This window comes from Muntiacus reevesi, chromosome 3 (assembly GCF_963930625.1).
Source record: "Muntiacus reevesi chromosome 3, mMunRee1.1, whole genome shotgun sequence".
NCBI classification, from domain to species: domain Eukaryota; kingdom Metazoa; phylum Chordata; class Mammalia; order Artiodactyla; family Cervidae; genus Muntiacus; species Muntiacus reevesi.
This window is the reverse complement of record NC_089251.1, coordinates 164,805,916-164,821,998: the sequence shown is the minus strand read 5'-3', so window position 1 is coordinate 164,821,998 and position 16,083 is coordinate 164,805,916. Positions and strand designations below refer to the sequence as shown.

The following is a 16,083-nucleotide window of genomic DNA, read 5'->3' as shown; positions in this document are numbered from 1 at the left end:
GGTCAGCTCATGAGGCACCCACTTATCAAGCTTATGGACTGGAGCTTGCCAGGCTCCTCTGTCCATGGGATTCTCCAGGCAAGAACACTGAAGTCGGTTGCCATGCCCTTCTCCAGGATATCTTCCCTATCCGGGGATAGAACTCGCATCTCTTTTGGGTCCTGCATTAGCAAGTGGGTCCTTTACAACTAACACCACTTGGGAACCCCTTCACCTTTCCAGTTTGCTTCAGACACCTTAGTGGTCGACATTGAGTTCTTCAGCAACTTCTTGTGTAGTTGTAAGAGGATCAGCTTCAATGATTCTCTCAGTTGGTTGTTGTCAGCTTCCAGTGACCAGTCACTGCTTCTCCTCATCTTCAAGGTTCTTGTTTCCTTTGCATGGCTTCTGGAACCACCACTGCATTGTACATTCATTAGCCGTTCCTGGGCCAGATGCATTGCTGATATTGTGAGTTGTCTCTGCTGCTTTACTACCCATTTTGAACTTGAATAAGAAAATTGCTCAAATTTGCTTTTCGTCTAACAACATTTCCCTGGTCTAAATAAATATAAAATAAACAGTGAGTAATAAGTCATTAGCAAAAAAAAAAACATAAAGTGAAAAATGCTCATTAAAATGATGTATAACATAACCACATTTAAGAATCTATTTTAATATCAAACAGCAAAGTTCAGCAATGCAAAACCACAATTACTTTTGCAGCAACCTAAATAGACAGCAATACATTAATGTGGGAGACTTCACTACCACTCTCAATACTGGATAGAACATCCAGAGGGAAAATCCATAGAGAAACAGTGCTCTTTGACAACACTATAAACCAAGTAGACCTAACAGATATGTTTGCTTTTTTTATTTCAAACACTACATCAAGTTTATTTTAATAATAATTATATACGTAGTATAATATGTCACATACTGCTTGTATCAGTTCTTTGATGCTCAGCTTTCTTTATGGTCCAGCTCTCACATCCATACCTGAGTATTGGAAAAACCATAGCTTTGACTAGACAAACCTTTGTCAGCAACGTAATATCTCTGCTTTTTAATATACTGTTGCTGGGTCACATGGTATTTCTATTTTTAACATTTTAAGAAACCTCCGTCACTGTTCTCCATAGTGGCTATACCAATTTACATTCTGAACAACAGTATAGGAAGGTGCCCTTTTCTCCACACCCTTTCCAGCATTTATTCTTTGTAGATTTTTAAATTTTTTATTTATTTATGGCTGTGCTGAGTTTTCATTGCTGTGCAAGGTTCTTCTCTAGTTGTGGCGAGCAGGCTACTCTCTAGCTGCGATGCATGGGCTTCTCATTGTGGCGGCTTCTCTTGTTGCAGAGCACAGGCTCTAGGACGTGTGGTCTTCAGGAGTTACGGCATGTGGGCGCCATAGTTGCAGCTCCCAGGCTCTAGAGCACAGGTTCAGTGGTTGGGGCACACAGGCTTAACTGCTCCGTAGCATGTGGGGTCTTCCCTGATCAGGGATTGAGCCCATGTCTCCTGCATTGGCGGGCGGATTCTTCATCACTGAGCCACCAGGGAGGCCCTGTTTATGGAGTTTTTGATGATGGCCTTTCTGACTGGGTGTGAGGTGATACCTCATTGTAGTTTTGATTCGCATTTCTTTAAAAGTGATGTTGAATGTCTTTTCGTGTGCCTCTTGGCCTTCTGTATGTCTTCCTTGAAGAAACATCTGTTTAGATCCTCTGCCCATTTTTTGATTGGGTTCTTTGGTTTCTTGGATATTGGGCTGCATGCGCTGTTTGTAAATTTGGAGATTAATCCCTTGTTGGTTGCATCATTTTCTCCCCTTCTGTAGGTTGTTTTTTCATTTTGTTTGTAGCTTCCTTTGCTATGCACAAGCTTTTTAATTAGGTCCCATTTGTTTATTTTTGTTTTATTTCCATTACCCTAAGGAGATGAATTGAAAAAGTTATTGCTGTCATTTATGTCAGTGAGTGTCCTGCCTATGTTTCCCTCCAAGAGCTTTATAGTATTGGGCCACCATCACCCTGATACCAAAGCCAGACAAAGACACTGTAAGGAAAGAAAATTACAGACCAGTATCCCTGATGAACATAGATGCAAAAATCCACAGCAAAATACTAGCAAACCGAGTGAAATAGCTCATTAAAAGAATCCCACACAACAATCAAGTGGGATTTATCCCTGGGATGCCAAGATGTTCACCATATAAAAATCAATCACTGTGATACACCCGTTAGCAAAATACAGGATAAGAACCATATGGTCATCTCAGTAGATGCAGAAAAAGCATTTGACAGGATTGAGCTTCCCACCTCCCTCCTCTTCCCCTCTCCCACTCTCCCTTTAAGATGCCCAGTCATGTCTGCACAAGTGGAAGCTGAGGTCAGCTCCTTGTCATGCAGTAGTGATTCCTGGGTAAAATCTGATCTTACCTCCTTGACTGGTGTCAGTTTTGCTGATTTTTGACGGCAGCCGCAGGCGCTGCTGGATCTGCCCCATCACTGCGTGCTCTGACCTCTACTCTTGAGTCACAAGGCTTTCAGTCTCTTCAGACCAGGAAATCATTTCCTCTTAGCCCTTTTGTTAAGGAAGTTTATTAGTAGCCACAGGAAAAAAATGACTATTTCCACATAATGAGAAATGTATTTAGATATTTATTGAAAGATTTGGAGCCTTTTGAAACAGGAAAGGATTTGAAAACTCACCTAATACAACCTTTTTTAGATGAAGACGAGAACAGTACTCAGGGAGGCAAATGATCAATTCAAAGTGACATAAGTGTTAGGAATCAAACTAGAACCAGACCCCTAGCAAGCCAACTCCCAATTCTGAGTTCTTTGCAAAGGAAAGCATGTTTCACCAGTAGACTTAAGACAATCTTCAGCAAACAGGCCCAGCACATTTCATCCAGCTCCAGAGATCTGATAATGGAGCTGTATTCCTGAACCTTTTCTCTCTACTTCATTCCATGTGTACTTAAGTATATTTCAATAGCATACTCACATGGTGTATAATCCTAAATGTTCAAAAGGATATATGATGAAAAGTTCCCTTTCTCCCCACTACCCTTAGCCACTCACTTCTGTCCCCAGAGGTGATCGGTGTTTCCAGTTACTTGTGTGTCCTTCCGGAGGTATCCTAGTTAAATGTGTTTTTAAATTAGTCCTGTAGTCAGACTGTTCCCCTCCACTCCCCAGAAATAATGTGTAGGTGTCTTAAAAGGATGAATAAACTTTAAAATGGAACCTGAAAGATTTGGGGAAGAATGTTATAGCAATGAAAATTATTTAATGTTAAATTCAGTACCTGAGGTGGATAGACTATCTCCTTCTCTGAAAATCTTTAAACATATAGTGGGTTCTCTTCTTTATGGGTTAGTTTATAAGCAGTTAACCTGCAGTGAGGAGATGAAACGACTTCAAAATTACATGTTTAGCCCAAAGATACAAATTTTTATTATAGCTGTTTTGGGCTAGATTTCTTTCCCATGTTTATCAGAATAAGTCTTAAAATGGCTGTTTTAGAAGTGGTTGTTAGAATCAATTGTGAAGTTATATTTTATCCTTTTTTTTTTTTGAACCAGGAGATACTCTGTTAATCAGTTGAGCAGTTCTGTCCTTTACAAATGTCTCATGTCAGTGACTGAAAAAATACTAAAAAATATTAGTCACAAAATGCTCAAATCTGGCCTTGAAGCACATTTGAAAGCTAGAGTTTTGAAGCTGACAGGGAGGTCTTTCAGAACAGAAGTGTTACTTTGGTGTATCTCAGGACAGAAGATTCCTGCCAAGGCGCAAAGGGACGTTACTCCGCCTCCCTCCCCTCCTCCCTCCACAGCTGTGCTTGTAGGCACTTGACACCAGCTGCAGGCATCTCTCAGAGGTTTTGTGGGTTTGGTTCCAGACCACTGCACTACAGTGAATCAGATACATTTTTTGGTTTCCCAGTGCATACAAAAATTATGTTTATACTGTACTATAGTCTATTAAAAGTATGCAATAGCATTATGGCTAAAAGAAAAAATGTATATACTTTAATTTTAAAATACTTTATTGCTAAAAAAATTGCCATCATCTGAGCAAGTGGTAATCTTTCTGTTGGGGGAGGGCCTTGTCACAGTGTTGATGGTTGCTGACTGCTCAGGGTGGTGGTTGCTAAATGTGGGGGTGGCTGAGACCATTTCTTAAAATGAGACAGCAATGAAGCTTGTCACATCAATTGGCTCTTCCTTTCATGAACCATTTCTCTGTAGCATGCAGTGCTGTATATGATAGCTTTCTATACAGAGGAGAACTTTCAAAATCAGTCAGTTCCCACAAGCCCTGCTTTATCAACTAAGTTTATGTCATAGTCTAGATCCTTTGTTGTCATTTAAATAATCAAGTTTACCATCTTACATGGACCTGGTTTCCCAAAAGAATTACAGTAGTAAAATCAAATGTCCCTGGTCACAGATCACCATGACAAATATAATAATGAAAAAGTTTGAAATACTGTGAGAATTATCAAAATATTACACAGATACCTAAAGTAACCAAATCATACTGGAAAAATGGCACAAACAGCCTAGCTTGAGGCAGGGTTGCTACAAACCTTTTTGGTAAAAAAAAAAAAAAAAAAAAAAAAAAAACAATATATGCAAAGTATAATAAGATAAGGTATGCCTGTAGTCGGAATTTGTAATAACTTTGTCATCCTCTCCCCCAGCTTTAAATCACAAAAGCAAATAAATGGGAAAAATCAACTCCTTTTGTGACTAGTTCGTATGCTACTCGTTGAACTCTACTACATTTACAGAAGCATGCATTTTTATAGTTGAAATTTCCTAACGTGGTCTTTATTCAAGAATTTAGGTGAGGACCAGTCTCCAGAGATAAAGGTACTGATGATATATCATCACTGGTTCCAAAACATAAATCTTTTGAATGCTTTTCTGTCTTCTTCCTGTGGCTTAGTTCTTTTTAAATTGCTGGTGATAATTGTGTTACATTTTAAAATGATTACATCTAAAAATAGTTTAGAATGGAGAGATTGTATGTGGATGCCACAGTTTTTTAAAAACATTGCCTTGGTGTTAAACACTGCCCTGAAGCAGCATCCCCTGTCCTGAGGGACAGCCAATGAACCCCAAGGGCTGGCAGGTTTCTACCACCTTTGGTTCTTAGGGTACATATTACAGAGGGAACATTATCTCCACCACTCTGTGAAGCCTGCAGTCCAACAGAAATAGTAGGGGAAATATGAGACAGAAATCTAAATTATCCATAACTAAAAGTGTTTTGGAGGCCAGTTTTATGGGAAAATTTGAGCATTGATCTAGTTAAAAGAAGAAAAGAAAGAAGCTGTTCATGTGTAGGAATACTTGGGCAAAGGCGAAAGCTTTGGGCAGAAATTCATTTACTGAGAGTCACTGAGCATCCACTGGTGACTGGCAGCAGGTAAGAACCTATGGCTGCAGACCTGCCCTCAGGAAGCTCATGGTACCATGGAAACAGAGTACTGTAGGGACCATGGCTGGAGTGAGAATAATTCTGTGTGGTGGGTCTCAAAAGCCTTGACACGTGATGTCTGAGCACCTGTTACACACCAGGCCCCGCACTGGACACTGGAGATAAAGCACAAACCACAGTCTTTGCCAGCGGAGGACCTGCTGTGTGTGTTGGCCAGGGACAGACGAGGTCATGCCCCTCATCAGGGACAGGTTGGCTCTGATGGGCCTGGCCTTTAACATTTAACACATCCAGAGGTCGGCGACTGGCAGGCAGTTGGAGTGTGTGAGTCTGGAGCTTAGGGGAATGGCCTGGACAGGGAGCACGCCAGGCCAAGGACACTTGACTGTGACCTCCTAGAGAGGGGAAAGGGTCTGGGCCAAGCCTGAAGGAGGAGACTGAGCCCGGGCAAGAGGAGCCGGACCAGTCTGTCCAGAGCCCCAGAATTAGGGAGGAGAGGCTGCAGAGACTGGTGCTTTTGCCCACATGTGTATTCAGTATTGTTTAGACTTTGCTGTCTTGTTCCTTTGAAGTCCTTGGCTCAGAGAAGCTTTATCTCGTTAAAAGTGATTAAGCATGAAAAGAACTTGTAATAGAAGAGATTTTCAGAAATCTGATTTTACGTCATATCCATGTTCTTCAGTTATCTGACATACTTGCTCCGAAACAGGGTAACTTCCTCCATCGCTGCTTGACAACTCGAGCGTTAGGGATGCCTTTTTCCTTCTCCCTGATCTTAATAGTGCATTAACCTCCAAGAGAGCTGCAGTCAGAGTTGATTAATGTTGGGGAATTTGGAGGCTGGTTTTCTTGTCCTCTTTTGTTTTAGTGTGATGTTGAACACTGAAAACTCATTAAGCCACCAGTCCTTCATTCAGGAATTAGATGGTGTCTGTTCTTCTCCAAAATGGAAAAATGTGTTACTCAAACGATGCTTCATTTCCTCCCTCCCTTCACAGGCACTGCTGTATGTCATCCGAGGACAGGCCCTGGGGAGAGCGTAGTGAGAGCAGACATGGTCCATGTCCTCAAAAACTTATGTCTAGCATGGGAGTCAGACAGATCAAATAATCACACAATAAGATACAAGGATAGTGATGATCATCATGCCAGTGGAGACTGTGGGAACTACAGTGGAAGGGCCCAGGGAGCTTTTTGGGTTTGATCCATTTTAATTCTGGGTACTTGAGAAGAATAACTGTTTGCTGTTGCCTGCTCATGAGCTATGTTTATGAGAAACAAAGTCATAAGTGGTGAAATAACCCCTTCACATACTCCGAGGTACAACGCTGCCCTTCAGACATGCTTGAACAAGTGAGTGAGGATGTGGGAACTGGAGAATAAAAGCCTGTATCCTGGGATGTCGCTTTAGAGGACTTCCATACATCTTCTTCCTCTGAAATATGTAAATTGTAGTTGAAGTTACCAGAGGTCACATTTCATCTTCATCTGCACTGCGGACTGCTCAGGAGACACCTGCTGTCTCTGCCTCTCCCTGTCCATGTCTCATGAGGTCCTTGTGGACTTGCTAGTAGATACTCATTTTCAATGTTGGCAGCCAGGAATTCAACTTTTCCTAAAATGACTTTTACTGTGTTCCTAGTACAACTTATCTCTTTTTCCTGTAAGCATCATTCAATAATGATTCATCACGAGCCCTGAGGGAAAACTGTTCCAGCTTTCCTTTTTTTTTCTTACTTTCCAGTCATTAAAATGTAGCTCATGTTTAAAGGAATATTTGATGGACAGTTGGTTTATCTGAACAGCTCTGTAAATTCTGTCAGCTTATTACTGTTTAAATGAAATATACCTTGTTTTGCAATTAATCTATCTTAATCATCTGGATTTATGTCCTAAGATGTCCTTCTGATTGTCACTGACCTTAACTTATTCATGTAACCGTAAATACTTACTTAGTGTCCACTGTACCCAAAGCTCTTGTTAGGTCCCAGGTACAACTACCGACAGTCTTTGACCTCCAGAAGCTCGGTGTCAGAGTCTTAAAAGCAGAAAGAGGCATGAACCCAAGGAGTCTTAAATAGCTTCCCCTTTATGTGAACCCTGGTCCTTCCAGGTACATAGCCCTGGCTTGGCCACTTAATGACTTTGTCAACTTACTTGAGCTCTGTTAAGTTGTTTCTGCATCTATAAAATGGAAATAACTTGGGTGGTTCTCACAGTGAGTTGCTGACGGTTAGAGAATTCTCATTAGACACAAAAGCTACAAAGACTTCAGTGCAGAACACACAGGCACTGCAGGGCCCGGCACACACAGTAGGAGAGAACACGGGTGTCCTGAGGGAGCTCTGCCTCCTGCGCTCCAAGGGGCCCTTCAGGGCCACCCATCGGAGTGACGCCTGTCAGGGGCTCCCAGCAGCTGTGAGCGGCTGCTCTGCCGCTCTGATGGAGGGCGCCCACCATCCCCTCCCACCCCTGCATCCAGCCTTCCTCTCCTGCTTGTGCTTTAGCCCTGGCCATGTGCCTACTCGCACCCCAGCACACACCTGAGTGTGTGCTCAGGGCAGGTGACTGCGGGGACGCCCAGGAGCAGCCCTCAGTACACAAGGCGTCTCAGCTTCATGCCAGCAGTGCTGGGGCTTAGCTGCCAGAATTATTCAGACAGTCTAAACTTTGTTAGAATTGTGCTTAGTACAAAGTAAGCACTTAATATATTAATACCATTAATTTACTATAACATTATTACTTAAATACATCAACCCCATTACTATTCTCAGTGAAATGGAACACAAGATAAACCTGCTTACATACACTTGCATACGATGATCCTCTGCTGCTGCTTTTTTTTTTTTTTTTTAAAGAAAAAAAAGAGAATATTACCTTCTTCTTGACCCCCGCTCCTCCAGCTGAAAAAAAAGAAAGCAACCCACAAAATGTGACACGGTGATCTTGACATTATTCGAAAGCGTCCACATAACATATTTGTTACAGCACTAGTCCCTTTGCGCTAATAGAGGCCTAAAATTCTTAGTAAGAGCCAGCTAAGTTTCCGCCACTTCATGCTTTGTGTATCCCTGTTGCTTAACTGGTCTCTTCTTCCAGTTCTAAGGTATTCTCTCCTGTGAACCGTTGAGGTGGGGTGGGGCCACAACCGCTGTCCTCGATGCCCACCCATCAGGGGTTCCGCTCCTCTGCTGCAGGTACTGTTTGGCACCGCCGATGGGCAGGTGATCGTCATGGACTGCCACGGCCGGATGCTGGCCCACATCCTCCTGCACGAGTCGGACGGCATCCTCAGCATGTCCTGGAACTACCCTGCCTTCCTGGTGGAGGATAGCAGCGAGAGTGACACCGACTCGGACGACTACTCCCCGCCCCAAGGTGGCCGTGCAGGGAGGGCAGGAAGGAGAAGGACCCCTCCCCATGGGGGGACGGGGCGGCCCGCCACAGCGCGGTGCCTGGCCATACCGGGCGGGTTTCTCAGCAGAATGCGGGGCAGAGCCGACCCAGTCTCTGACCCGGACGGACCATCACCTCGCTTCCATCCCTTTTCGCAGAATCGCTGGTCTGGTGGCTTGGCCCTCCACTGGTTTTCCTAGACGCAGAACGAGACTGATGGCTGTTTCCATGTCCCTGGGGTGTTGTGGGGACCGGGTACCTAGTGAGAACAGAGCTGCAGGAGAAAACTGCTGTGCGTTCCTGCGCCCTAACCCGTAGTGTTCCAGATCCATAACGCTCCTGAAGCCAGGGACCCTGGCTGTGCAGAAAGGCTTCGTTCTGCCCGAGACGAAGGCCAGCACAGTGGGCTGGGTGCCAGGTCCCTGCCTGTTTATTTCAGGCAGGTCTTCCCTTGCTCTTCCCTTCCCTTCCCTCAGTTCAGAAGAACCCACTGCCCTCACCCCCCGCCCCCACCCCCCCCCCCACCTCCAAGCCTTGCAGTGATGTTAGAGTAGATGACATCTTGAGTTTGTGAACATTTGGCCCAGTCATGATAGATGGTTTCAGTCCCTTGGTGGGGGTGATTTCAGGTTCTGCCTCCGCCCACCACCCTAAGTGTGCCTGAGGCCCCAGAGCAGAAGCCTTGGGGGTGGGTGCTGGCCTGGCCGTCCCCACTGTCAGCCCTCAGCATGGCCCCCCAGGGCTCTGACTTTCTCCCAGGGTCCCATCCCCGCTCCAGCCCCTCTTTTTAAAGGAGACCGTGTGATGAGTAGTGGAATGGAAGGACTGCCGATGTCAGTGATCAAGTTGGTGTCTTTCAACACTGGGCTCAGCATACGTTTAAAACAGAACTTACTGGGTTGAATGCACACTTGCTTTTCCCCTCTTACTAGGGGAGAAATAGGGTCCAGAGACCAAGGTGATGGAGCACGTCCAGATGAAGTCTAAGAGCAGCATTAGTTCCCAGCTACATTCTAACCGGTTCTCCTCCTCAGAAGCAGTGGGGCAATTTGAAGGAGACTGCAACTTGCCTTTCAGAGAGAGCAGGGTGTTCCTGGTGACCTTGGGAATTTGAGCACAGAGGTCAGTACCTGCAGCATCATAAAGTAAAGCAGAGGACAGTTATTACAAGACCCTCTACAGGTGGGCTGAGCAGGGCGAGTGAGCAGGTGTCAGGCTGACCCACTGCAGGGGGTGGACGCAGAAGAGCACCCCTCAGGGCTCCTTCCTTAATACGCACATGTGCGCACACACATGTCTCCTCACACTGAGGCACACTGGGCATCAGCCACAGCCAGCCTGTGCCTCCTCCAGATGTGGGGTCTCTTCCTATAAAAACAAAGAGCTCACGGTAGCTGCTCGATGCCTGTAACGTTCAGTGAAAGTGTGTCCAGTGTTGAAAGGCAGCTTTCATTGGACCAGGATTAAGAAAATGTTTTCATACTTGCCCCCATCTTTCTATGGCACGTGACATTAAAGTAATTCACGTTGGCACATCCCCAGAGACACATAGGTTGGTAAACTCTCAGCAGGGTACCCAGAGCCCAGGGAGCCCTGCCCAGCGCCTGCACGGCTGCTGTCCCCACCGCCTCTCGTCCCGGGCTCCCCCCGTACTCTGTGTGGTTAGAGCCTGATGCTGTGCAGCGCTGCCTTCCTGGGTGACCCCCCAGCCCAGGGTCTGGCCTGCACTGTTAGCAGTTTCCAGGCCTCCGCAGGGCTGCACGTGCAGGCCTGGGTTCGGGTCACTTGCTCCTTGCCTCATTTTCACCTGGCACTTCTGTTCCCACAGATGGTCCAGCAGCATATCCTATCCCAGTGCAGAACATCAAGCCCCTGCTCACCGTCAGCTTCACCTCCGGAGACATCAGCCTGATGAACAGCTATGACGACTTGTCTCCCACCATCATCCAGTCGGGGCTGAAAGGTACGGAGCGGCCCGCCTTGTGAGCTGGGCGTCCCTCCCAGGCCTGCTGAGCCCCGGCCCCTGCAGTCCCCTCTGCCGGGCTTAATGGAGTCCGTCCGTGAAGGTCTTTCCTCTCGCTCCTCTGATTGTCCGACCAGTCGATTCCTGTCTAGCCTCTTGAGGAAGCACTCCTGACAGTCACTTCGTCCTCACCTGCCCTTCTTAGGCGGAGCAGTCCTCTTGGATGGGGAGCGCTCGCCTGCAGACAACACACAGGAGCTGCTGGGGTTGTGAGGGTTCTTGAGAAGCTGGTGTTTGTGACAAACGTGTCAAATGGAGGCATCTGTGAGGTCAGCGGTGAGCGGCTGATGGCCTCCTGAAGGGCGGTAGGAAGTGGTGTCTCAGGAGGAAATTGGGGTCTGTCCGCATTCTGAGTGTTGTGAAATGTGCAGTTCAGGAAGTCTGATGAGTTCTCTGGAAAAGCGGTCTGTGTCTTCAGCATTGGACAGTGCAGTGCAGAAGCTCCAGGGCGGTCTCTGTTCCCCATGTTCAAGGGACCTGCTGTGATCTGAATGGAGGTGGGGCGGACCGGAACCTTCACTTTCTTTTCCCTTTCCTCTTTCCCTCCCTGTCTCTGGACACATGTGCACATGTGCGTGCGCACACATCTAGTGGCTAATAGATGAGTCATTAATGTGGCCGTCTAAGGAAGGGACGGGGCCGGGCATCCCTGATAACTGCATGCCTGTCCTGTGGCTCAGGCCTGGTTTATGCTCAGTATCAAGGGGCCCACGCTTGTCTCTGCATCCTTTTATGTTCCTGGTTATATAATCTTCAGAACAAGAAATGGCATTATTCTTATGAAACTTATTCTTTTCAAAAGAATGACATACCTTTGGGAAATGCAGCTGTCTCAGTGTAATGTTATAACTGCACCAAAGAAATCCCTGCGCATTTGCTCATAAACGTTTGGACTAAGATCCTTACTCAGATATCACTGTCTAGCAAACAGCCGCCTCAAGCCCGCAGGCTTCCCTGTGTTAGCTGCTGAGCATCCTTGGAATGGCTCGTGTGTCTCGGCCCGTCCTGCGGGGGCCACCACCCACTTACCCATTGGGAATAACCTGGACGAACTTAACCCAATACTTAACCTTATTCATACCTGTCTATAAGAAAAAGGAAAATCCTCTATTTACTGATGCTTTTACTGTCTCCAGTTGTAGAGATTTTACCATGTTGTGTGTGTCCATAACTGCTTCCTCTCAGCCCTCTGCTGGGTCTGTCTCTAGATTCTGTCTGCAGCTGACTTGACAAGCAAGCCCTCAGTCCCCGGGTTCTGGAGAGCTGTCTTCTCCCAGGACTGCTTTTCAGTCTTCCAGGGAAACTGGGGAACTTTGGTGACCTTAGAATGTGCTTGGTGTTGATGTCAGAATCGGTGCCGCATGTGAATAAGAGAGAGCTGCCATGATCACGGGTGGAGCTCAGGAACTGCCGAAATCTAGACCCAGATCTGAAACCAGTCCTTGTCATGGGGGTGCACCTTTCAACTCCAACCTCTCTGCAGAATCAGCCATGGACTTCTAGATTTCAGGGATCTCTGGATAAGCCAGATCCAGTTTTAGGATCTTGAGGGGGAAAAAGCTATGCTATAAATCTTACTGTACCAGCAGCTTGTTTCACCAGCAAGAATAAGTGAATTGCTCACATTGGAATTAGACACACACAACGTCTAACAGCCGTTTCTTCTAGGTCCTGAATGGCTCGTAGGTGAGCATCACATCTCTGTGACAGTCTGTCTGACAACACTGCCATCCAGCAGAGGGATCGTCTTCTTTTCTGAGACCCCACATCACGTCATCCAGATGCTGGGTGAAACTCAAGGCCTTGATATGCAGACCTGTCCTTTATCCGAACTTCATCTGTCTAGTAGTAGCGCACAGAACATCAAATGAATTAAATTTAGGCTTTGCTCTTGATTTGCATTTCACTTGGAGCTTTTGGAAACTCTCCGAGTCCTCTCTGGGAGTAGGGGTCACAGCAGAGGGAAGGACACTCAGGATGGACAGTGGTGGGTACTCTGGTCTCACATGCACTCTTGTAGTTGTGCCCTTCTCATCGTGGAAGTGCTGCTACTGCAGTAGGTGTGTCATGTGTGGTTTTCTCCTGGTTTAGGTGCGTTTCAGGGGAAATTGCAGTCCCCACCCATGTAATGAACACTCCCCATCCATGTAATGAACACCTGTGTTCAGAGTCTCAGTTGCCTTCATGAGAGAAACGTTGACGCCGTTGTATGTGCTCAGTGGATCCATTTCTGAAACTACTTAAATGAGAGTTCAGGACGGACACAACCACGCCCCCCCCCCCCCCCCCCCGCCCCCTGCCAACTCGTGTTGACTGTCTCCCTCTCTGTCGTTTCAGAGGTGGTGGCCCAGTGGTGCACGCAGGGAGACCTCCTGGCAGTTGCTGGCATGGAGCGCCCAAGCCAGCTCAGCGAGCTCCCCAGTGGCCCCCTTCTGAGGAGTGCCATGGTCAAGTTCTACAACGTTCGTGGGGAGCACATCTTTACACTGGAAACGCTTGTGCAAGTAAGGACGTGTGTCGGACACACGCGGTGTGTTAATTTGCCCCCAACTTCCATTAGGTACTCGTGAACTGCTTCTACTTGTTGTAATTATCTTTGGCAGACTTTAATCTTTTGTTGACCTAAATTAAATCATGGGGTATAAACCAGAAGTAGTAAGGGAAAAAGAAGTTTTTGCCTTTTAACCAAAATATATCCATTTCCATTCCGGAATGGTGGACAGTGAGTAAGCAGAGTGAGCTAGTGTTTTTCATCATTCCAAGGTAAAATTCAGCAACTTGCAGAGAAGTAAATGGTGCATCTTCATTTATTTACTCTGATTTTGTTTGTTATGCCAGTAGTATACTTTTACATTTAAGTAGTATGCTTTTATATTAATTTAAATTTTGCATTTAAATTATTGTTAAACAATAAGTAGAAAAGCTTAAAGGTCTTTAAGAACATGTGGACCCCTTTCTGTTTGTTCTTATTTCCCAGAAATCTGTAGACTGCCTCATTTCTGGTCTGGATCAATTATAGTGGAGACACAATTCCACTGTCTTGGAGGTATAGTAGAGACAGGTCTGAGAGTGAGTTGACGGTTGATGAGGGTGATAATAAACTAGGGACTTATGTTCTAGTCTGACCCAGCTCATCAGAGAGACAGGTGTGCCAGATTTCAGGAAATTTGTAGTTGTGTGTGTGCTCAGTCATGTCCAACTCCTTGCAACCCCATGGACTGTAACCCACCAGGCTCCTCTGTCCGTGGGATTCTCCAGGCAAGAGTTACTAGAGTGGGTTGTCATTTCCTCTTCGAGGGTCTCTTCCCTACCCAGGGGTCAAACCTGTGTGTCCTGTGTCTCCTGCATTGGCAGGTGAAGTCACCACTGAGCCACCTGGGAATCCAGATGCCGGCACTAGTTATCTAAATACATATATTTTTAGTTGTAGTAAAATACACATTTACTGTCTCAACCATTTTTAAGTGTATTGCATTACTGTGTAACCAATCTCCAGAACATTTTCATCGTGTAAAACTGAAACTGTGCCTTCTTGTTCCTATGAATTTGACTATTCTGCATACCTCGTGTAAGTGGAACCATGCAGTGTCTGTCTTTTTGTGTCTGGCTTATTTCATCCACATTGTAGCCTGTGTCAGAATTTCGTTCCTTTTTAAGGCTGAAGAATATGCTGTTGTATGTTTACAACTACATCTTGTTCATCCATTCATCCATCAGTGGATGTCTGGTTTCCTTCCAGCTTTTGGCTATTATGAATAATGCTGCTGTGAATGGGGATATACAAATATCTCTTTGAGATGCTGCTTTCAGTGCTATTGGATAAATGCCCAGAAGTCGAATTGCTAGGTTATATGGTAATTCTGTTTCTAACTTTTTGAGGAGCTTCCATACTGTTTCCACAGTGAGTGCTCCAGGTTACACTCCCACCAGAAGTGCACAGAGACCCCCCACGTCCTCACCAGCTTTTGCTTTCTGACTTTTTGGTGGTAGCCATCCAGATGGTCGTGAGTTGGATCTCACTGTGCTTTTCATTTGTGTATCCCCGATGATTAGTTACATTGAGCATCTTTTCATGTACTTCCTTAGAGAAATGTCTGTTCAAGGCTGTTGCCCATTTCCTAACTAGATTGCTCGTTTTTTGTTGTTGAGTTGGAAGTTTTTTTTTTTTAAGATGTTTATTGGTATTAATTTTATTTATTTATTTATATAGGCTGCATTACATGGCATGTGGGATCTTAGTTCCCCAACCAGGGATCGGACCTGAGCCCCTTGCAGTGGATGTGCAGATTCTTAACCATTGGACTGCTGGGAAGGTCCAAAGTTACAGGATTTAAATGTATCTTTCAATGATGTAAAATCATCTGTGAGCAGATAAGCATATTTGTTCATCTGTTCAAGCATCAAGCAAACATGTTTTGCGTGGCTCCTATGCAGCTGGGCCCTGAGCTCAGAGCTCTGAGAGCTGGGGTATGAAAGGTGATACGGGAGCCAGTCAAGGTAACGAGCTGGAATCACGCCCCAGCCAGAGAAGGGCAGCGTGGTTTTAAAGTGAAATTGAACGTTGCCCAGGCCACCTCTGCAACCCCTAGAGGTAGAAGTGGTACAAGCTGCCTGATATTAGGAATTGGAGAGATTCATGTAGCAGAAAGATGAAGAATCGAAGGAACTTGGGGAATTGGGAAGAAGGTTATAGAAATGGGCAGCCACGAAATTGGAGTGGGAGGAAGCTCTGTGACCTGAGAGTGGCAAGAAAAAAGTCATAATCAGGCATTTTCAGGAAGAAGTGATAAACACAGGGTGGGAAGCTGCACTTGGATAGGAAATTCAAGCTCCTGCTTTAGAAGTGAAGTGGTTCCAAGTGATGAGGCAAACCCAGGAAGCACTGAAGTGGAGCAGAGTTGAGGCTGTTAGCAGGAGGCCAGTGTGTGTGGAAAAGTAAATGGAGATATTGGAGTCCCTGTGTGTTTGAGATTGAAGAGGTTACCTTGCTTACACAGTAACTGTGACCCTACTGCCAGTCTATTTCCTGGAACTTAGTATAGGTGCTCAGTAAATATGTGTTCAGTGGATTGACAGATGGACAGTTATGGTTTTTAAGTTCTTTCTGTTGAATATTTGAACCAATAGGCTGTGTGCCCTCAATCAGATCTCATGCTCGCTTTCTGTCTCTAGGCTAACTGAAAGACAAGTAGGAGAGCTTGGGAACTTTCAGCCCTTTCT

At 45.6% G+C, this 16,083-nt stretch overlaps 1 protein-coding gene across 1 annotated transcript in view; it reads left to right on the top strand.

The window, feature by feature from the left end:
* The window catches only part of TULP4 (TUB like protein 4), a 190,690-nt gene that overhangs the window by 149,554 nt on the left and 25,053 nt on the right, over positions 1 to 16,083 (top strand). Inside the window, exons 5-7 of the mRNA XM_065931049.1 lie at positions 8,642 to 8,822; positions 10,669 to 10,803; positions 13,201 to 13,367. Of these exons, the coding sequence (XP_065787121.1) occupies positions 8,642 to 8,822; positions 10,669 to 10,803; positions 13,201 to 13,367 (483 nt within the window). The remainder of the gene's footprint in view (positions 1 to 8,641; positions 8,823 to 10,668; positions 10,804 to 13,200; positions 13,368 to 16,083) is intronic.